The 23,925-nt window shown below is 43.9% G+C and overlaps 1 protein-coding gene across 4 annotated transcripts in view; it reads right to left on the bottom strand.

The window, feature by feature from the left end:
• The window catches only part of ctnnal1 (catenin (cadherin-associated protein), alpha-like 1), a 120,097-nt gene that overhangs the window by 19,396 nt on the left and 76,776 nt on the right, over window positions 1–23,925 (bottom strand). Inside the window, exons 3-13 of one of the 4 annotated variants that reach the window (XM_065020325.1) lie at window positions 19,203–19,390; window positions 17,417–17,536; window positions 13,835–13,924; window positions 11,964–12,134; window positions 11,143–11,343; window positions 7,623–7,712; window positions 6,936–7,094; window positions 6,537–6,629; window positions 4,262–4,427; window positions 582–619; window positions 409–459 (exon numbers count right to left, since the gene is read on the bottom strand). In XM_065020325.1, the coding sequence (XP_064876397.1) occupies window positions 409–459; window positions 582–619; window positions 4,262–4,427; window positions 6,537–6,629; window positions 6,936–7,094; window positions 7,623–7,712; window positions 11,143–11,343; window positions 11,964–12,134; window positions 13,835–13,924; window positions 17,417–17,536; window positions 19,203–19,390 (1,367 nt within the window). The remainder of the gene's footprint in view (window positions 1–408; window positions 460–581; window positions 620–4,261; window positions 4,428–6,536; window positions 6,630–6,935; window positions 7,095–7,622; window positions 7,713–11,142; window positions 11,344–11,963; window positions 12,135–13,834; window positions 13,925–17,416; window positions 17,537–19,202; window positions 19,391–23,925) is intronic. The other 3 variants (XM_065020327.1, XM_065020326.1, XM_029662941.2) reach the window with 3 other exon arrangements.

Below are 23,925 nucleotides of genomic sequence, written 5' to 3'. Positions count from 1 at the left end.
AACCTATGTGAGGTGTATTGGGACACAGACTATGTGAGGTGTATTGGGACACAGGCTATATGAGGTGTATTAGGACACAACCTATATGATGTGTATTGGGACACAACCTATGTGAGGTGTATTAGGACACAGACTATGTGAGGTGTATTGGGACACAGACTATATGAGGTGTATTAGGACACATCCTATATGAGGTGTATTAGGACACAACCTATGTGAGGTGTATTGGGACATACACTATATGAGGTGTATTGGGACACAACCTATGTTAGGTGTATTGGGACACATCCTATGTGAGGTGTATTGGGACACAGGCCATTGTGAGGTGTATTGGGACACAGACTATATGAGGTGTATTGGGACACAGACTATATGAGGTGTATTGTGTAATTGATGATCAAGTTATACCTCTGCATCTAGCTTGACTGCCTTCACCGTCTTCAGGTTGGCTGAATGTTTCTGACGGGAGAAATGTTTTGACAGGATGAGTGATATTAAAGGAGGAAATGATGGAAAGTCATTTGAATAAAATGAAATAAGAAATATCCACCAGTCATAACATTGTACATTCTGATACTCACCCCTGGTCTGGGAAGCGACACGTAGGCTCTCTTATCACCTGTAATTAATCAGAAAGAAAGAAAGTATTTTGAGGAAATCTTTTTTTTGAAGTCATATTTTGGGCATTGGTCACAAGGTAAGTTTGGTAATAATCATTTTCCAGTGAAAGTATTGTGTACCTTTTGAAATGACCCACGCCAACCCATGAAATGATACTAAAGGGGAGGGATTCAGTTGATTATCCCTAACACATCCTCTATTATACTACAGTTGATTATCCCTAACACATCCTCTATCATACTACAGTTGATTATTCCTAACACATCCTCTATTATACTACAGTTGATTATCCCTAACACATCCTCTATTATACTACAGTTGATTATCCCTAACACATCCTCTATCATACTACAGTTGATTATCCCTAACACATCCTCTATCATACTACAGTTGATTATCCCTAACACATCCTCTATTATACTACAGTTGATTATCCCTAATACTACAGTTGATTATCCCTAACACATCCTCTATTATACTACAGTTGATTATCCCTAACACATCCTCTATTATTATTCTACATTATACTGATTATCCCTAACACATCCTCTATTATACTACAGTTGATTATCCCTAACACATCCTCTATTATACTACAGTTGATTATCCCTAACACATCCAGTTGATTATCCCTAACACATCCTCTATTATACTACAGTTGATTATCCCTAACACATCCTCTATTATACTACAGTTGATTATTCCTACCCCACCTCTATTATACTACAGTTGATTATCCCTAACACATCCTCTATCATACTACAGTTAATTATCCCTAACACATCCTCTATCATACTACAGTTGATTATTCCTAACACACCCTCTATTATACTACAGTTGATTATCCCTAACACATCCTCTATTATACTACAGTTTATTATCCCTAACACATCCTCTGTTATACTACAGTTAATTATCCCTAACACATCCTCTATCATACTACAGTTGATTATTCCTAACACACCCTCTATTATACTACAGTTATTATCCCTAACACATCCTCTATTATACTACAGTTGATTATCCCTAACACATCCTCTATTATACTATACTATCCCTACAGTTGATTATACTACAGTAATCCCTACACATCCTCTATTATACTACAGTTGATTATCCCTAACACATCCTCTATTATACTACAGTTGATTATTCCTAACACATCCTCTATTATACTACAGTTGATTATCCCTAACACATCCTCTATCATACACAGTTAATTATCCTAACTATCCTCTATCATACTACAGTTGATTATTCCTAACACACCCTCTACAGTTGATTATCCCTAACACATCCTCTATTATACTACAGTTGATTATCCCTAACACATCCTCTATTACACTACAGTTGATTATCCCTAACACATCCTCTCCTCTATTATACTACAGTTGATTATCCCTAACACATCCTCTATTATACTACATTATTCCTAACACCCTCTTGATTATCCCTAACACATCCTCTATCATACTACAGTTGATTATCCCTCCTCTATTATACTACAGTTGATTATCCCTCTCTATTATACTACAGTTGATTATCCTAACACATCCTCTATTATACTACAGTTGATTATCCCTAACACATCCTCTATTATACTACAGTTGATTATTCCTAACACATCCTCTATTATACTACAGTTGATTATCCCTAACACATCCTCTATTATACTACAGTTGATTATCCCTATCCTCTATATACTACAGTTGATTATCCCTAACACATCCTCTATTACATTATCCCTAACACATTGATTATCCTAACACATCCTCTATCATACTACAGTTGATTATTCCTAACACATCCTCTATCATACTACAGTTGATTATCCCTAACACATCCTCTATTATACTAAAGTTGATTATTCCTAACACACCCTCTATTATACCACAGTTGATTATCCCTAACACATCCTCTATTATACTACAGTTGATTATCCCTAACACATCCTCTATTATACTACAGTTGATTATCCCTAACTCCACATATTATACTCTATCCTCTATTATACTACAGTTGATTATCCTAACACATCCTCTATTATACTATTATACTACAGTTGATTATTCCTAACACATCCTCTATTATACTACAGTTGATTATCCCTAACACATCCTCTATTATACTACAGTTGATTATCCCTAACACATCCTCTATTATACTATATTATTCCTACTTGATTATCCCTAACACATCCTCTATTATACTACAGTTGATTATCCCTAATACACATCCCTAACACATCCCTATTATACTACAGTTGATTATCCTATTATACTATTGATTATCCCTACAGTTGATTATTCCTAACACATCCTCTATTATACTACAGTATTATCCCTACAGTTGATTATTCCTAACACATCCTCTATTATACTACAGTTGATTATCCCTAACACATCCTCTATTATACTACAGTTGATTATTCCTAACACATCCTCTATTATACTACAGTTGATTATCCCTAACACATCCTCTATCATACTACAGTTGATTATTCCTAACACATCCTCTATTATACTACAGTTGATTATCCCTAACACATCCTCTATTATACTACAGTTGATTATTCCGAACACACCCTCTATTATAGTACAGTTGATTATCCCCAACACATCATCTATCAGACTTCAAATGGAGTGCAACCAATTAACTCACCAATCAAGTTTGGAATAAAGGGACATTTAAGGGAATAAATAAACCACCAGTGGTGGTGAGGGTGTGATAAACATCACTAACATGTTCAAGGAGCATTACTTCACATAAAAGTACAGGCAGCTTTTTGGAGGGCCTGTCTGTGCCGCTTGAGTAACACACCCCCTCCACAAGCGCGAGCACACACACAAACAGAAAGGTAGACACACACACATACACAGGTAAACACACACCCATACCAGCTTTACCAGAGGAAAAATAGCACTTTTACTATGTGAGAGCCACGACTCGAGGGCACAGTGTGAACTTCATCGTTAAACTTCCACCAGGGAGGGAGATTTATCCCTATTCCTCCTCTATTCAATTGGTTTAGTAGGGGGACGTCGTCTCTCTCGCTGCTTGTCATTGGGATCGTAGCCCATAAATACTGGCACCGTGACACGCCACAGAGGTTACGGATGACAGGACTCACGCTGCATGCTGGGAGAGAGCTCTGAGAAACGTCTGGCATCACCACGCTGGGACACACACTGGCTATCAGGCCTGTAACAGAACGGTTTGCATCTCCAACTCAATGAGAGGTATCCTGCTGATGGTGCTTTAATCTGACATCCCCTCCCTGATAGAGCTTGTGTCAGATAATACAAACAACTACGGTTATAGAGATTTAACTGTCTATGAATAGGATCAATACATTTTCGACTACCAAAGCTCAGCGAGAGACAGAGAGTAAAAACAACCACGGCTTGTGGTGAGCTGTCCTACGACAACCCTCTCCTGCGACTGCCCATAACACACACCCATCCCTCTCCTCCTCTCCTACCACTGGCAGCCCCAACTCGGCGGCCCATAACACACACCCATCCCTCCCCCCCTCTCCTACCACTGGCAGCCCCACCTCGGTGGCCCACCTCCCTCCCCCCTCTCCTACCACTGGCAGCCCCACCTCGGCCCATAACACACACCCACCCCCCTCTCCTACCACTGGCAGCCCCACCTCGGCGGCCCTCGAACACGTCGTTGATCTCCCTTAGCAGCACTGCCATGTCGCAGAGCTGGGACTCCCAGGCCTCACAGAACACATCCAGGTTCTCCTTGGCAATCTTACTGGATGGGTGCAGGGCCAGCGTCTGGGCTGCAGAGATGATCTGACAGGAGAGAGGAAGGGGGGAGAGAGAGAGAGAGGGAGGGGGGGGGGGAGTGAGAAGATGGAGTAGCTATGTTTTACACCGTATTGGACTGTGAAAGTGTTTTGATAAGGTGCACTAAGTTCTACCTTAAGTCAGGTGATCCCAAACTTTTTGACCCCCGACCCCATTTTGATATCACATTTGTTTCATGACCACACCATGTAACAAAAATGATGTAATCATTTTTTTATTTGACAGCCTATTACAAATGAGTCTGACAGTACTTTTTACAGTATTTCAAAAGTACTGGTTTGAAGTGATTGAAATGCATCAGAAAGCTATTGGGAAGTTCAGAATGTTCTCAGCTAATAATTATGTATGATCTTTTCCTCCCAGTCTGACTTAGTGCCTGGTATTGTCCACTCTGTTTTAATGAGGCTTGTTGGCATTGTAGAAGGAAACAGACACATGCATGTTCCTGAGAGTCTTTCAGTGATGGGGTCATAATATTTTATAGCTTAAACCGTTCAAACGACTGAGCCACATCTGTAGGGTGAAAACAGTTTCATTATTTTATATTTTTGCTTCAAAATTTTATTTCACCATTTCTCTCGCGACCCCATTTTCAAAATCAGGCAACCCCACATGGGAAACGTTATTACTATGTTACTCACAGCAGTACCTATCCAGACCAGGTGACTCTTTGAGGGAAGACCAACAAGAGGCCCAAGAAAAGGAGAGGGTGATTTGAATAGAAACAGGCCTCAGTCTCGTACAATGTTGAACTACTATGAGACAGCAGAGACACCGGAGTTACACCGGATCATTACCTTTCAGTGTGGGGGTGGATTTGTTCCATTTCACACAATCTTCAGTGGGCAGGGCATCAGTTTTGTTCCCCACTTTTCTAATTATGTTTGGTCTTCCAGGCCGTCGGGAAGGTCTTTATCTGCTGCTGGGGGTATAGTGTGAAATGTGATGATCCTCCCACGGTAATGTCAGACGCTGCATGACCCCGCAGTAATGACTGAGCTCATAAGCTCAAAGGTCAACCAATCAATAAGGTCACAGAGAGGGAGCCACCGCCCAGCAGGGAGGGATGATACTGGTGTGTGTGTGTGTGTGTGTGTGTGTATGTGTGTGTGTGTGTGTGTGTGTGTGTGTCTGTGCGTGTCTTTCAATGATAATAAAGGGACTCCTGCGGGTAATTGTCAATTAAATGCAGCACACTGGGGGTGATGCACTCTGACTTGTGTGCATGTGGTTGTCTGAGTTATTTCCCCATGTATCAGATTAAGTCTTCTTAATGTATTTTTCTGCAATGGTTGGCTGTGTTTAATGTATGGTGTTGAAGCTATAAGGGATCTAGATGACAGGGGATGTGCTGAAAAACTGAACCTTGATAATGGAGAGGTTATACAGATTATCAAGTTTCTGTCGCAACATGGACTGGATCAGACATGATCAGGACTATGCCATCTCATGTGTCTTGTTTTGGCCCTTCAGGGGCCCATTCCCAGTGTGAGTGTGATGCGTATGTGTGGGTGTCCGTTACCTGTCAGTGTGTGTCTTACCTGTCAGTGTGTGTGTGCTACCTGTCAGTGTGTGTGTTTACCTGTCAGTGTGTGTGTGTTACCTGTCAGTGTGTGTGTGTTACCTGTCAGTGTGTGTGTTTTACCAGTCAGTATGTGTGTTACCTGTCAGTGTGTGTGTTTTACCAGTCAGTGTGTGTGTTACCTGTCAGTGTGTGTGTTTTACCTGTCAGTGTGTGTGTTACCTGTCAGTGTGTGTGTTTACCTGTCAGTGTGTGTGTGTTGCCTGTCAGTGTGCGTGTTTTACCTGTCAGTGTGTATGTGTGTGTGTGTGTGTGTGTGTGTGTGTGTGTTACGTGTCAGTGTGTGTGTGTGTTACCTGTCAGTGTGTGTGTGTTTTACCTGTCAGTGTGTGTTACCTGTCAGTGTGTGTGTTTTACCTGTTTTACCTGTCAGTGTGTATCAGTGTGTGTGTGTGTGTGTGTGTGTGTTACGTGTCAGTGTGTGTGTGTGTGTTACCTGTCAGTGTGTGTGTGTTTTACCTGTCAGTGTGTGTGTTACCTGCCAGTGTGTGTTACCTGTCAGTGTGTGTTACCTGGGGGCCGATGACGTGGAAGGTCTCCTCAGCATGTATACAGGTGATCTCCAGAGGCTCTGTCCCCGAGACGTGACACAGCAGACGACAAGTCTGGAACAGGACAAAGAACATCGATGTCTAACATCAATATGACTGGATATGAGCAGCAGACACAGACCTACATGTTGATGCCAACAACAAAATACTTATCCAAATGTTTCAATTGAAAAAATACATACAGGCTTCCAAAGCCAGTATCCCACATCACACATGTCCATATACCTCAGATATAGAGATGGATATGAGGTTGGATTGCTGTGGATTGAATTGAATACTTTATTGTGCTTCAATGGTGACTTGATCAAGAAGACTCAACAGACTTAAGTCAACCTCCCCAGCCCAGTGAGCTTCTCTCACCTCCACCAGCTGTTCTTTCTGCTCGCCGAGCGTCCGGGCATACTCTGCCACAGCCTCCAGGTTGCCCTCGCCCCCCGAGGCCTTCAGGGCCCGCAGAGGCAAGTGTTCCGCGTGCAGCTTCAGCAGGTCCGCCGCCCGCCCCACCGCCACCTTATGAAGCTGGACGGAAGGGAGAAGGGAAGAGAGGGGGTGAATATGTGTGTATGTTTTGTATCTTTTGTATGCCTGGCTGCACAATGGTAGCAGAAAGAGAAAACAAGAGTAAGACAGAAGGAGAACACGGCAGAGAGAGAAAGAGCAAGTCAGAGAGAGAAAGAGCAAGGCAGAGAGAGAAAGAGCAAATCAGAGAGAGAAAGAGCAAGGCAGAGAGAAAAAGAGCAAGTCAGAGAGAAAAAGAGCAAGTCAGAGAGAAAAAGAGCAAGTCAGAGAGAGAAAGAGCAAGTCAGAGAGAGAAAGAGTGAAATGAATAGGGAGAGTGGCAGTGTACACTAGAGGATAAAGAGAGAACAGAGAGAAACAGAGAGAGAGAGTGATGTGGGCATCTCAAAGATTAAAAAAAGAGCAAGTGATACAGACAAACTGTGATGGAGTACAGAAAACTACAGACATTTCTGCTCTAGGACTGAACCCCTTGGCATGCCAAACAGTGAAGCATTCTGGGTAGGAGCATAGGGTTACAGGACTCACCTCTCTGCGGAGTTCGTAGACACTTTGGCAGGTCTTCAGTATCGACAGCTCCATCTCCTCCGTGGCCTCTTTAGCATTTAGAGACTGCTTCTTGAAAGAAAGATAAAAACAAAAAGAAAGAAGGGAGGGAGTGGGAAAAGATAAGAGTTGTCACATAAATCATGGACTGCTGCCTTGGACGTGTCCTGTCTCTGCAGAGGAAGGAGAAGTCAGTTTCTGACCCACACCAGATCACACAAACCTGTTCAGTCCCTATCAGAGAGACAGAGAGGGGAGAGAGAGAGAGAGAGAGAGATCACTCGATTGCTTTGGCAATGTTAACATATGTTTCCTATGCCAATAAGGCCCCTTGAATTGAATTGAGATCCCTTCTGCTTCACCAATAGCATGTAAAACATAATCGTTTCAGACACAGGTTCTCAGGCCAAGGAGGCAGGTGGGCAGTACCAACCTTGCACAGACAGGATTAAAGCAGGGTGTCAAAACACTGTCAAACAAGCAGGAGGCATCAGATGATTAGTCTTTGACCAACTCACCACACCCCCTCATATCTTTCTCTCGGTTTCCACTTTAATGAGTGGAGTAACATCTTCTCACACCCTCTCTGTTTCTACTGAATTGAGTGGAGAAACACAAACAGACCCTGGGATCCAGCTAGTGACGCACGTTGTGGAAATGTGTCTCACCAGGGAACCAATCCTTCAACGTGTTGTAGCTCTGATTCCATTCAATCTGTCAGTGGGAACTGTGGCCTCTACTTTCACATCGTTATACCAGCTTAAACCAAAAACACATTGTATAAAACCTCCCAAGTTTCAGTATCCAAGGAGAATATTTTGAGCGAGGTGTCAAGAGAGAGACAGAGAACACAATGTGTTCCGTGTTATCAGTGGAGTCAAGTGGATATCTGTTCATACAACGAGGCTGACTTCAAGTTAGATCTTACTCCTATATACTGCAACACCAGTGTTACACTAGTGTATACACCCTTATGTTACACTAGTGTATACACCCTTATGTTACACTAGTGTATACACCCTTATGTTACACTAGTGTATACACCCTTATGTTACACTAGTGTATACACCCTTATGTTACACTAGTGTATACACCCTTATGTTACACTAGTGTATAGACCCTTATGTTACACTAGTGCATACACCCTTGTTACACTAGTGCACACACCCTTATGTTACACTAGTGCATACACCCTTATGTTACACTAGTGCATACACCCTTATGTTACACTAGTGCACACACCCTTATGTTACACTAGTGTATACACCCTTATGTTACACTAGTGCACACACCCTTATGTTACACTAGTGTATACACCATACACCCTTATGTTACTTATGTTACACTAGTGCATACACACCTTATGTTACACTAGTGCATACACCCTTATGTTACTACACCCTTAGTTACACTAGCACACACCCTTATGTTACACTAGTGCAAACACCCTTATGTTACACTAGTGCATACACACTAGTGTATACACCCTGTTACACTAGTGCATACACCCTTATGTTACACTAGTGTATACACCCTTATGTTACACTAGTGCATACACCCTTATGTTACACTAGTGCACCCTATACATACCCACCCTATGTTACACTAGTGCATACACCCTGGTGCATAAGCACCCTTATGTTACACTTATGTTACGCTAGTGTATACACCCTTATGTTACGCTAGTGTATAAGCCCTTATGTTACACTAGTGTATACACCCTTATGTTACACTAGTGTATACACCCTTATGTTACACTAGTGTATACACCCTTATGTTACACTAGTGTATGTTACACTAGTGTATACACCTTATGTTACACTAGTGCATACACCCACCCTTATGTTACACTAGTGTATACACCCGTATGTTACACTAGTGCATACACCCTTATGTTACACTAGTGTATACACCCTTATGTTACACTAGTGTATACACCCTTGTTATGTTACACTATGTTACACTAGCATACACCCTACGCTATGTTACACTAGTGCAAACACCCTTATGTTACACTAGTGCATACACCCTTATGTTACACTAGTGCATACACCCTTATGTTACACTAGTGCACACACCCTTATGTTACACTAGTGCATATACCCCTATGTTACACTAGTGCATACACCCTTATGTTATACTAGTGCATACACCCTTATGTTGCACTAGTGTATACACCCTTATGTTACACTAGTGCATACACCCTTATGTTACACTAGTGTATACACCCTTATGTTACGCTAGTGTATACACCCTTATGTTACGCTAGTGTATACACCCTTATGTTACGCTAGTGTATACACCCTTATGTTACACTAGTGCATACACCCTTATGTTACGCTAGTGTATACACCCTTATGTTACGCTAGTGTATGTTACGCTAGTGTATACACCCTTATGTTACGCTAGTGTATATGTTACCTAGTGTATACTTATGTTACGCTAGTGTATACACCCTTATGTTACACTAGTGCATACACCCTATGTTATGTTATACACCCTTATGTTACACTAGTGTACACATACACTAGTGCATACACCTTATGTTACACTAGTGTATACACCCTTATGTTACACTAGTGTATACACCCGTATGTTACACTAGTGCATACACCCTTATGTTACACTAGTGTATACACCCTTATGTTACACTAGTGTATACACCCTTATGTTATATTAGGGACATTGTGTTTCCAAAGCTGGGGCTGAGAGTGAAGACTTGTGAAGAGCAGAATCAACAACCTCTGCATAATCAAAACAGTTGCTTTGTGAGGTGTAACAGTTCACAGTTATCCACTGTTATGTAAATGCAAGCTGAAAAGTACCAGGGGCCTGGCTTTGGCCCCAAGTGAGAGCAGGTCTGCCAGAGACACGGGTACCGGCCCGCGTAGATGGAAACAGACAAGTCTGAGCCTTTTGGGTAAAACACTAGGGTAAATCATGTATGGAAACACAACCATACTGAAAGAAGGAAAATAGTACTGCATAGTAGCATGCAGGAGGGTAGTGTGAAAAGGCTGGATATTCTATACTTCTCCACATTATCTGTAAACCTATCAACAGTACACAAGGTCATGCAACTACACTCCTGCAGTGTGATCCATTTGTCACCCAGAGAATCACTTGACAGCTCAAGGACATTCACTGACAATATAGAAAGGAGATACAGAGAGAAGGTGAATGTGTGTGTTCCAGGTCTCTCTTGAAAAACAGATTTTTTTATCTCAACGAGACTAACCTGGTTAAATAAAGGTTGAATAAAATGTGCGTGAAAAGGAAAAGAGGTCTGTGGGTATTTGCACGTGTAAATGTGCATATGCATGTGTTAAATCACAACATACTGTATGTGTGCTCTTAACCATGTAGAAGTATGAGTACATATCTATCACATATCTGTGTGAGTACTTGTATACGTGTTTGTGTGTCCCTGTGTGTCTCTGTGCTTGTGTGTATGCATGTGAGTGTTTATATGTGCGTGTATGCCCTGTGAACGGCCACATACTGCCTCCATCCAGGCTGTGATGAGCTGGTCAGTGTCCTGGCGGGCGAGCTGGCAGAGCTGCAGGATGCCCTCTCGGTGCTCGTGGCTGGTGTAGGCCGAGTCAGTGAAGTCCTCCGTCCTCTCCACCACTGCCTCTAGCTGGCCAGACAGAGCCTGGTGGGGCAGCAAGTACAGACCCTCACGCAGACCTTCCACGTTTGACTGGGATCACAGACAGAGACACAGACATACACACAGAGAAAAACACAGAGACAGAGACAGGGAGGCACAGACAGAGAGAGACACAGCGACAGAGACACAGACAGAGACATAGAGACAGAGACACAGACAGAGAGATGGAGAGAGACACAGAGACATAGACAGAGACACAGACAGAGAGATAGAGAGAGACACAGAGACACAGACAGAGACACAGAGAGGGACACAGACAGAGACACAGACATAGAAACACATAGACAGAGACAATAGTGAATACAAAAACTATTTGTCATGCCAAAAATTGAATTGACACAGGCAGAGACAGAGACACAGGCAGAGACAGAGAAGATCATTAGAAAGCTCTATGATCTCTGTTGCAGTCTATTATCCAATTCAAAGCTAGGATAATTTACTTATTCTAAAGAACTCGCACAGAACTCCTAGCATACTTCATCTTTGTATGTAGAGGCCTAAAGCGGCATACTGTATTAACACAAGCAGGTACAGTGTTATAACACATTGTTGCGTGGTACTTAGAAACGTGTTTTTCCCCCACAAACTGGCACAAAAAACAACAACATATGGAAGGATCCCCCAGGCTCGGTCCTCCCCTGTCGTCCCACCTTGAAGTCCTTGATGCCGGTGTAAATGCTGAGGGGAAGGACCTTGGTCTCCCCGCAGGGCCGAGCGTCCGTCACGATCTCCATGACCTGCTCCAGGGCGAAACGCATGCGGTGAAACACGGCGTCTTTGTTGATGCGTGCCGACTCGCAGTCAGGGTGTCTGAGACACGTCTGCAGGGAGGAGAGAGACTCGTGGTTTTATAAGTATCTGGCACATGATTTGAAAACCAAGCAGCAGATGAAGAAACAGTCCATGTTTGAAATCAATTGTAGTAATACAGTCCCTCTGCCTTGTATATACAGTTGAAGTCGGAAGTTTACATACAGACAGCTTGGAAAATTCCAGAAAATGGTGTCATGCCTTCTGATAGGCTAATTGACATCATTTGAGTCAATTGGAGGTTTACCTGTGGATGTATTTCAAGGCCTACCTTCAAACTCAGTGCCTCTTTCCTTGTCATCACTTGAAAATCAAAAGAAATCCGTCAAGACCTCAGAAAAAAAAATTGTAGACCTCCACAAGAATGGTTCATCCTTGGGAGCAATTTCCAAATGCCTGAAGGTACCACGTTCATCTGTACAAACAATAGCACACAAGTACAAACACCATGGGACCACACAGCCGTCATACCACTCAGAAAGGAGATGTGTCTCCTAGAGATGGAACACACTTTGGTGCGAAAAGTGCAACTCAATCTCAGAACAACAGCAAAGGACCTTGCGAAGATGCTGGAGGAAACAGGTACAAAAGTATCTATATCCACAGTAAAACGAGTCCTACATCGACATAACCTGAAAGGCCGCTCAGCAAGGAAGAAGCCACTGCTCCAAAACCGCCATAAAAAAGCCAGACTACGGTTTGCAACTGCACATGGGGACAAAGATCGTACTTTTTGGAGAAAGGTCCCCTGGTCTGATAAAACAAAAATAGGACTGTTTGGCCATAATGACCATCGTTATGTTTGGAGGAAAAAGGGGGAGGCTTGCAAGCCGAAGAACACCATCCCAACCGTGAAGCAAGGGGGTGGCAGCATCATATTATGGGGGTGCTTGCTGCAGGAGGGACTGGTGCACTTCACAAAATAGATGGCATCATGAGGGAGGAAAATTATGTGGATATATTGAAGCAACATCTCAAGACATCAGTCAGGAAATTAAGCTTGGTCACAAATGGGTCTTCCAAATGGACAATGACCCCAAGCATACTTCCAAAGTTGTGGCAAAATGGCTTAAGGACAACAAAGTCAAGGTATTGGAGTGGCCATCACAAAGCCCTGACATCAATCCTATAGAACATTTGTGGGCAGAACTGAAAAAGTGTGTGCGAGAAAGGAGGCCTACAAACCTAACTCAGTTACACCATCTCTGTCAGGAGGAATGGGCCAAAATTCACCCAAATTATTGTAGGAAGCTTGTGGAAGGCTACCCGAAATGTTTGACCCAAGTTAAACAACTTAAAGGCCATGCTACTAAATACTAATTGAGTGTATATAAACTTCTGACCCACTGGGAATGTGATGAAAGAAATAAAAGCTGAAATAAATAATTCTCTCTACTATTATTCTGACATTTCACATTCTTAAAATAAAGTGGTCATCCTAACTGAACTAAGGGAATTTTTACTAGGATTAAATGTCAGGAATTGTGAAAAACAGAGTTTAAATGTATTGGCTAAAAGTGTATGTAAACGTCCGACTTCAAATGTATATTTAACACAAAAACTATGTTTTAGGTGAGAAGTTAGACTGGTTTGATTCCAAAAAAGAATTCACATGACCACCATAAGGCCTAATTTCACCCATGCAGTACTAAGGTTTTCCAGCTCACAGCTTTGACCTAGTACATTAGCAGTAGTGGTAGGTTGTACACACCTTGGACGCAGTGAGCAGCATCATGGTGCATTTCTCCAGCACTGCTCTGGCTGCTGCCATCCTGGCCTTCTTATTCTCGTCCTTCAGGTCCTAAATGACAGAGACCAACACTGGGCAGTTAAGCTGTGTTCATATTGACAGTTTGAAGTCACTCAAATCCTATTTATTTGCATATCTGATTTGAATCTGTTCTTTTTCCTGCAGCCTGAACAGACAAAAACAGATGGAATCTAATATTTCAAGACACATTTCAAACCACCTTCATAGGTGATTCCTGATTCCTGCCCATGTGACTTGTGTCTGAAAGGTCAAATGTGATGTTTTTGTCCTCAAGTGGTTCTTTGGAATATCTTGTTGTTTGCTAGCTACTCTGTTAACAGTTTGACAAGAACATGTGGCAGCTAACTAGCTTGTTAATTGTTTACAAACAAATGAGTGAATGTGACAGAAAGCTAAACAGCTACCTAGCTAGCTAGTTGACTGCTGTTGCTAGCCAAAAATGATTCTTTGAAAGTTTGATCATCTTATCCTTTGAGGCTTTAACCTCTCTTGGGTAGGGGGAAGTATTTTCACCTCCGGATGAAAAGTATGCCCAAAGTAAACTGCCTGTTACTCAGGCCCAGAAGCTAGGATATGCATATAAGTGATAGATGTGGATAGACAACACTCTAAAGTTTCTGTTAAAATAATGTCTGTGAGTATAACAGAACTGATATGGCAGGCGAAACCCCGAGGACAAACCATCCAGGTAAACGGAAAATTAAGGTCATAGGATTTTTCAATGGTTTTCTATGGGGTACCCTTATTAATAGGAACCTGGTTGCAGTTCCTATGGCTTCCACTTGATGTCAACAGTCTTTAGAAATGGTTCGATGTTTTTCTTTTGAGAAATGAAAAAGTAGCGCTATTCATTGTAAGTGTCATTCCATATGGACTCTACTGTTTTGGTGCGAGTGAACTGGAGCGCGCTTCACATTGTTTTTATCTGGTATTAGAAACAGTTTATTCTGTCTTAAATTTTATAGATTATTTACGTGTTAGTGAATGTTGGATTAGGTTGGATTAGGAACGTTGTTTTAAATGTTTGGACCAAGTTTACAGGTAATTTATTAGATACTTTGTAGGCATGTTGGGCGAGTTGAAACCGGTGTATTTCTGAATCAAACGCGCCAAATAAATGGACATTTTTGGGACATAAAGAAGGACATTATCGAACAAAAATACCATTTGTGATGTTTCTGGGACATTTTGGAGTGCCAACAGAAGAAGATCTTCAAAGGTAAGGCATTCAGTATATCACTATTTCTGACTTTTGTGGCGCACCTGCCTGGTTGAAATATGATTTTCATGTGTTTGTATGCAGGGCGCTGTCCTCAGATAATCGCATGGTTTGCTTTCGCAAACCTAAAGCCTTTTTAAAATCTGACAAAGCAGCTGGATTAACAAGAAGTTAAGCTATATTTTGATGTATAACACATGTATACAAGAATGTTAAATATTTTAATTTGGTATTTTTGAATTTCGCGCTCTACAATTTCACCGGATGTTGGCCAGGTGCCCACCTGCCCATAAGAAGTTATAAGTGTTTAAAACACGCATATTTTGAACATTCAAAGCACCTGGGAAACGTCCATGGCAGACACTGTTGTCACCTTAGCATGCTACATAACTTCTGAGTGATAGGAAGCACGTGCACCACCACCAATCAGTCTTTACCACTGCGTATACACCCATTGTTACTATGACAACTAGTGTAGCCATGTCAGCAAATAACTGCTGTCTGAATAAACACAAATCTAATTTGGTCATGTAACTGGCTGTTTGGACAGTCAGTAGTCCAAAACTGATTTTCAATATTAAGGCACACAGTGTGAACATAGGTTTAAGAGAAGAAGCTTCCCTTCAGGTCCAAAAGGACAGAGACCAACACTGGACAGTTAGAGAAGTAGCAGGTTCCCAAACTTCTCTGATTTGTGAGTGTGACCCAGTTAAAGCCCTTTGAATGATCTTGTGAGCCACCGAATAGACAGAACCATTTCTCAAGATTAAATACAACACGACTGACAGTGACCTAACAGCACCAGTGGGCTCTGAAGCAAGTCTCAAACCCACTCTGACTCAGTGGGGTCTGACCCTACCAGTGGTCTGGACTAGTGGACCAAGGCCACATCCCAAATGGCACCCTATTCACCATATAGTGCACTTCCTAAAGAGCATGCTGAATACATATGGACCACATTCCTATGATGGGAAAGATATGACAGAGTTATTAGGCTATGTTAAGTTAAAGCCTAGTTCTCAGGCCATCAGAGTTCTTACTCATAGACCAACCTGGTGAAGCACGACTCAATGCAGTAGATAACATTACGCAGTCGGCAGGAGACTAGATATCTCAGTTACATCCATGGACTCTCTCTCCTCTCTCTGTGTTTCAAAGACTTAGCCTCCAGTAGGGATTTAGTGTGTGTGTGTGTGTGTGTGTGTGTGTGTGTGTGTGTGTGTGTTTTTCAGGAGAGGCTGAATCGACTTCTCGAGGCACAGAGCCATGGATTACTAAGGAGATGTGATGATGTGTTATTATATTCCCCTGCTCTTCGCTAGGTTAGTCTCTCAATAGAAGAGCCAGGAGATTTCCAGACGGAGAGAGAGATGGGTACGTGGCATGTTTGTGAAACATCCCTTTAAACAAAAAGAAGGGAAGGAAAGCTGAATATGATCCGTTCTCTCCCTACAGCACAGCGATAACACTTTTCATCAGCTAGTTAACGCAGTTGGATAAACCTTATTCATTATCCCAAATGGCAACCTATTCCCTGTATAGTGCATTAGCCATTGGGCTTTGGGAACAGGGAATTGGGAGCCATTAGGGATGCATACAAAGAGACTGTGTATGAATCAAAGCATGATTTGCAGACGCTGACACTACAGGGGAACACCAGAGGTTTTCTGGCCTCATTATTTCTGTAAAAAAAATTGTTTTATATATATGACATGTTGCACTTGATATATTTCAAATAGAGAGTTTGTTTGATTTGACGGTCAAAATGTATCAAGGCATATCAACATTCTGCTTTCATGATGTAAACGCTCCTTTGATATGCGAGTCAGATCTGACCCATTTTTCATGCCGTTTGTCTAAACACACACACACACACACACACACACACACACACACACACACACACACACACACACACACACACACACACACACACACACACACACACACACACACACTCCTAGCCTGTGCAGAAGCCCTGGAGTGTATCTCTCTGTGTGTGTGTGTGTGTGTGTGTGTGTGTGTGTGTGTGTGTTTAGACAAACGGCACGTGTGTCTGGGTAGCAGGGGCTCGTCACACACACCCTGCTATCTGTGTCATCTTGCTGTCTGAGTGGATGTGGAGCCAACAGCACACGGCACTGTACACAATCTGGAGGGTCTCACTCCCCCCCCCCCCTCTCTCTGGACAGACTGTGTTTATTAAGAGCTGAAGGGGAGTGGAGAAGCACATAGTGTTTGGTAGGAAGGGGGAAAGAAGGAAGACTTTGCCCAATACATGATCAGAGAGGGATGATACTCACATTCTGTCTGTCCCCGGTCAGGTGGGCGAACTCCACCATCTGATTCCCGAACTGGCTGAAGATCTGGACAAACTCTTGGAAGGTGCTCACTTTCTCCAGCTGCTCCAAGGTTACTAGCACCTGGGAAGATCAGGAACACTATTACAGTAACTACCATTGGCTCCCACACCTACACATTACACACAACAACTCTTGAATTAAACACCACATGCTGAACTCAAAGATGGCACATTTCTTTCTGCCAGAACCATGTCTTGAGGGAGCAAAGTTGCTGTGAGAGATATTACTACTTTGACACCTCAGACTGCCTTTGCTGCTGGCAAAATGCTGCTTTAAGATATGTGAACGAGGTAGCAAAGCAAATTCTTAATGTTGGCCTCGCCATACAAATGATGGCCATTCATTTCACTTTCCACGCTTTCCAGCTGCAGTGTTCAGTGGAGCAGTTTGACTGATTGACTGAGACGACACGGAGGACCTGTCTGTCGAAACAGGAAAAGGTCATAGTGACAAGAAGTGGTATTGTCTTCCAATCGTCTGGTGAACGGGGAAACAGGAAGGAGGATTCATGTTGGTGTCACCATGTCTCAGGAGTTATCACAATGGCCTTGGGGCTGAGTGGGGCATCTGAAACACCAATCAGATCACAATGATTTACCCCAATCACCTCTACTGTACACAATGGAACACACTCCGTGTTGCATGAAGGTGTGTTAAAAGGGTAACCTGGGATCTGTCTGCAATACAGACAGAACTCTGTGTTGCATGAAGGTGTGTTAAAAGGGTAACCTGGGATCTGTCTGCAATACAGACAGAACTCTGTGTTGCATGAAGGTGTGTTAAAAGGGTAACCTGGGATCTGTCTGCAATACAGACGGATCAGAACCCATGATGTATGAAGGTGTATTAATGTATACAATAGTTACAGGAATGACTACTGTCATGAAAATGTAGAAATCATTAGCTTACTATGTCTTCAGCTACTGTATAAGACACGTACCTTGATAACATGCTACTTGTGAACTGTATTGCATTTAGATACAACTTTGTCTGACATGCAACACTGAACAAAATCAGCCGATGCATAATGCATCAAACCTTCAACACCTCTCAGACCCCCCCAAAACATCATGAAATATGGATCTATTATAAAACAGCGTGATCCATCCATCCGGAACAGTGTGTGTGTGTGTGTGTTTGTGTGTGTGTGTGTTCATGTGTGTGTGAGAGAGTGGCTTGGCTCTAGGAGGGTAAACAGTAGTGACATCCTGCAAGTCAGGCAGGAGCTCTATGCTGTTATCAGACAGACACAGGGTTCAAAATTGAATTGTGTTTGCCAGTAATGGGAGCAGACCTGTCGCCCGTCTGTCCAAACAGGCCGTACTGGACGTGATTAGGCCCTTACACTCTGTGTATGTGTGTGTGTGCCCCCTCGCCTCTAAGAGCCACACACGCTCACACAGAGCACATCCCGTTCCTGAAAGCAGCAGGAATAGAAACAGGGCCTGGTCCTTTTATGTGAATGTGCTGCTACTCCCCCACCATTATCTCCACAGCAGCAGAAGAGTTCTCCTGTACTGTGTCATGGAGCTCAGATAGGATCGACTGGAAGGAGGATGGAGTTGCCAGTGCTGGGTGCTGTGTGTGTGTGTGTGTGTGTGTGTGTGTGAGACTGTCTGTACCTACTTTGTTCTGTGAGTCTGTGTGCATCTAAAGCCCTATATCTATACTGTGTGGTCGGAAGTGGTAACTACTTAATGATCTGTTTGATGACGATGGGACCTACTTTGTTGCGTGAGGTGATGATCTGTTTGATAACGATGCGGTCTGCGAGGACCAGGACTTTGGTGACGGAGGAGAGGAGCATGCGGGCGGCCTTCACCATGCCTGTCCGGTCACTGAACACTGTTGTGCGTCCGTCCACAGGGGGAGTCACCGCAGTCCCAACGTCTGTCAGCTGGGCTATGGCATCCCCTAGAGGACAAAAAGGACGGAGGATGATAATGGTTTTTAGAGCCCGACCGATAGGTTTTTTGGGTCTGATACCAATTCCGATTTTTGGGGGGACAAAACTTACCGATACCAATATATCTGCTGATATACTGTTTAACAGCGGAAATGAAAAAGTGTATTTTTCCCGCAATGAATTCTCATAAATTGCCATTCAGAAGAGCAACTGTCCTAAGAACTATGCTTCAAATGTTGATTTCTTACATTGTGAAATGAATGACACATCATGAGAATGGCTGCAAGTGTTCAGATAAGCATGAAATTCCCTTTTTTCATCCTATTTATAGAATATTGGTTATCTGTGGGGGAGGTGAAAGAGGAGGAGAAGGGGGAGGGTGATGATGATGATCAGGAGGAGTAAGAGGAGAAGGGGAGGGTGATGATGATGATCAGGAGGAGTAAGAGGAGAAGGGGAGGGTGATGATGATGGTCAGGAGGAGTAGGAGGAGAAGGGGGAGGGTGATGATGATCAGGAGGAGTAAGAGGAGGAGAAGGGGAGGGTGATGATGATGATGATCAGGAGGAGAAAGAGGAGAAGGGGGAGGGTAAAGATGATGATGATCAGGAGGAGTAAGAGGAGGAGAAGGGGAGGGTGATGATGATGGTCAGGAGAAGTAAGAGGAGAAGGGGGAGGGTGATGATGATGATGGTCAGGAGGAGTAAGAGGAGGAGAAGGGGGAGGGTGATGATGATCAGAAGGAGTAAGAGGAGGAGAACGGGAGGATGATGATGATGGTCAGGAGGAGTAAGAGGAGAAGGGGAGGGTGATGATGATGGTCAGGAGTAAGAGGAGAAGGGGGAGGGTGATGATGATGGTCAGGAGGAGTAAGAGGAGGAAGGGGGAGGGTGATGATGATGATGATGATGATCAGGAGGAGAAAGAGGAGAAGGGGGAGGGTAAAGATGATGATGATCAGGAGGAGTAAGAGGAGGAGAAGGGGAGGGTGATGATGATGATGATCAGGAGGAGTAAGAGGAGAAGGGGGATGGTGATGATGAATGTCAGGAGGAGTAAGAGGAGAAGGGGGATGGTGATGATGAATGTCAGGAGGAGTAAGAGGAGGAGAATGGAGAGGGTGATGATGATGATCAGGAGGAGTAAGAGGAGAAGGGGGATGGTGATGATGAATGTCAGGAGGAGTAAGAGGAGGAGAAGGGGAGGGTGATGATGATGATGATCAGGAGGAGTAAGAGGAGGAGAAGGGGGAGGGTGATGATGATGATGATCAGGAGGAGTAAGAGGAGAAGGGGGATGGTGATGATGAATGTCAGGAGGAGTAAGAGGAGGAGAATGGAGAGGGTGATGATGATGATCAGGAGGAGTAAGAGGAGAAGGGGGAGGGTGATGATGATCAGGAGGAGTAAGAGGAGAAGGGGAGGGTGATGATGATGATGGTCAGGAGGAGTAAGAGGAGGAGAAGGGGAGGGTGATGATGATGATGATCAGGAGGAGTAAGAGGAGGAGAAGGGGGAGGGTGATGATGATGATGAGCAGGAGGAGTAAGAGGAGGAGAAGGGGAGGGTGATGATGATGATGATCAGGAGGAGTAAGAGGAGGAGAAGGGGGAGGGTGATGATGATGATGGTCAGGAGGAGTAAGAGGAGGAGAAGGGGGAGGGTGATGATGATGATGATCAGGAGGAGTAAGAGGAGGAGAAGGGGGAGGTGATGATGATGATGATCAGGAGGAGTAAGAGGAGAAGGGGGATGGTGATGATGAATGTCAGGAAGAGAGGAGAATGGAGAGGGTGATGATGATGATCAGAGGAGAAGAGGGAAGGGGATGGTGATGATGCATGTCAGGAGGAGTAAGAGGAGGAGAAGGGGGAGGGTGATGATGATCAGGAGGAGTAAGAGGAGGAGAAGGGGGAGGGTGAATGATGATGATCAGAGAAGAAGGGGATGGTGATGATGAATGTCAGGAGGAGTAAGAGGAGGAGAATGGAGAGGGTGATGATGATGATCAGGAGGAGTAAGAGGAGAAGGGGAGGGTGATGATGATCAGGAGGAGTAAGAGGAGAAGGGGAGGGTGATGATGATGATGGTCAGGAGGAGTAAGAGGAGGAGAAGGGGGAGGGTGATGATGATGATGATCAGGAGGAGTAAGAGGAGGAGAAGGGGAGGGTGATGATGATGATGATCAGGAGGAGTAAGAGGAGGAGAAGGGGAGGGTGATGATGATGATGATCAGGAGGAGTAAGAGGAGAAGGGGGATGGTGATGATGAATGTCAGGAGGAGTAAGAGGAGGAGAATGGAGAGGGTGATGATGATGATCAGGAGGAGTAAGAGGAGTAGGGTGAGGGTGATGATGATGGTCAGGAGGAGTAAGAGGAGAAGGGGGAGGGTGATGATGATGATCAGGAGAAGTAAGAGGAAGAGAAGGTGGAGGGTGATGATGATCAGGAGGAGTAAGAGGAGGAGAAGGGAGAGGGTGATGATGATGATCAGGAGGAGTAAGAGGAGAAGGGGGAGGGTGATGATGATGGTCAGGAGGAGAAAGAGGAGGAGAAGGGGGAGGGTGATGATGATGATGATCAGGAGGAGTAAGAGGAGAAGGTGATGATGATGGTCAGGAGGAGTAAGAGGAGAAGGGGGAGGATGATGATGATCAGGAGAAGTAAGAGGAAGAGAAGGGGGAGGGTGATGATGATCAGGAGGAGTAAGAGGAGAAGGTAGAGGGTGATGATGAAGGTCAGGAGGAGTAAGAGGAGGAGAAGGGGGAGGGTGATGATGATGATGATCAGAAGGAGTAAGAGGGGGAGAAGGGGGAGGGTGATGATGATGATGATCAGAAGGAATAAGAGGAGGAGAAGGGGGAGGGTGATGATGATGATCAGAAGGAATAAGAGGAGGAGAAGGGGGAGGGTGATGATGATGATGATCAGAAGGAGTAAGAGGAGGAGAAGGGGGAGGGTGATGATGATCAAATCTTTTGGAATTGTTCTATATCATTCAGCATAGAAACACCATACAACATTTTCAGAGGTACAATGTATCGTACATTATCACTTTATCTAAATGTTCTAATACTTGGTCATATTTCTTCACAGTGGTTTCATGCAAACCCCATTATCCAAAAATGTAAAAGTTAAAAGTTCCATAAACTAAAAAGTGACATCCAGAATTCAGCTCCACTTTGTTAGAGATAAAACCCTTTAGGTTCCCTTCCCATGGTGCCCTATGTGACAGTTGAGAGGCTCCTCCCCTCCTTTCTCTTCTCTTCTCCTCTGCTCTCCTGTCAGTCAACGGTAGCACCATAAACCCCAGTGGGAACATCTCATCCTGGACAGGCTTATATTCAGCTCGGTGGCACTGCAGCAATGTGATGCCAGCCAATGCTAAGGCCAGCTGGCACGCCCTCTGAGCGGCATGACCAGGCCATTTCAAACTGAGAGGCTGGTACACTGGAGGGTCGCTAATTCTTTCACGGAACTCCAAAACAACCCTGGGTGCACAACGGAAAAGGAAAACCAACATATAAATATTGGGCTGAAGAACCATAACTAAAATACTCTCGGGCAGTAGAGAGAGAGCGAGAGAGAAGGGGGGGTGGGGTGGGGGGAGAGAGAGACTTGTATCACGTTGGCTGCATGGTTTGGCTCCTTGTTTGGGTTGGTTTGCAATCCAAAATAAAGTGCACCGACGCACTGATTGCATTCGACAGCCCCTTGTGGATGCCAGAATCCCCCAAACCAGCTGAAACATTCAGCATAGCTCACAAATAATATTGCTGAACATCAGAATACGGTCCAGAAGCTGCATGGAGTTTGATTAAGCTATGCCAAATGTCCCCCTCCATGCTTCCCAAGAATGTTGTAACAGTGTTGCTCATTCGTCTTCTTGTTCTCTTTATCGCTAAGATCTCTTTTTATGGGAATTGTTTGTTTTCTGCTGCTTGCTATTCGAATGGGATGAACACTTGAAATGATTAAAACCTGTGGAGTCTTGTAACTGGCCGAGTCCTGACCATAAAAAGAGCCTTGTAACAGAGTGATTGTGATATTATGTAGTCTACAGCCTGCATGTTGCACTGACATACACCGTTTGAGAGATACAGGACTGTGGTGCCCTTTTACACACTCACTAAACTCTCAATACAGTATCTGCCTCCTAAAACCTTAGTTAGCGGCATAATATGTTTGGTCTGGTCAAGCAGAACAGATTGAAGCCAACAACTATGCCTCATTGCCCCCTCTCTACGACATCGCCCCATGATGGAGATCACCAAATGAAAGTAACGTAATCACCTTTTTGATTTATTTCATTACGCTTCCTGCCTCCATCCTCCTTGTTTGCTTCCCTCACTCCCTGCCTGTCTCCCTGTGTCTTTGCCTGCCTTCCTGCCTCCCTGCGCTGGAGGAGGTTCGCCTTGTCTCTTCCTCCCTCTGGCTACACTTTAAGAGGCCGTCAATCCTTCTCCTCTTCCCGCAGATTTAAAGCTTTCTTTCCATCACAGAGAAGACAACTTCACTCCGTCCCAGAACGACGGAGGGAAAAG

This window comes from Oncorhynchus nerka, linkage group LG7 (assembly GCF_034236695.1).
Source record: "Oncorhynchus nerka isolate Pitt River linkage group LG7, Oner_Uvic_2.0, whole genome shotgun sequence".
Classification (NCBI taxonomy): domain Eukaryota; kingdom Metazoa; phylum Chordata; class Actinopteri; order Salmoniformes; family Salmonidae; genus Oncorhynchus; species Oncorhynchus nerka.
The sequence above is the reverse complement of the archived record's forward strand: the minus strand, read 5'-3'. Positions and strand labels throughout refer to the sequence as shown.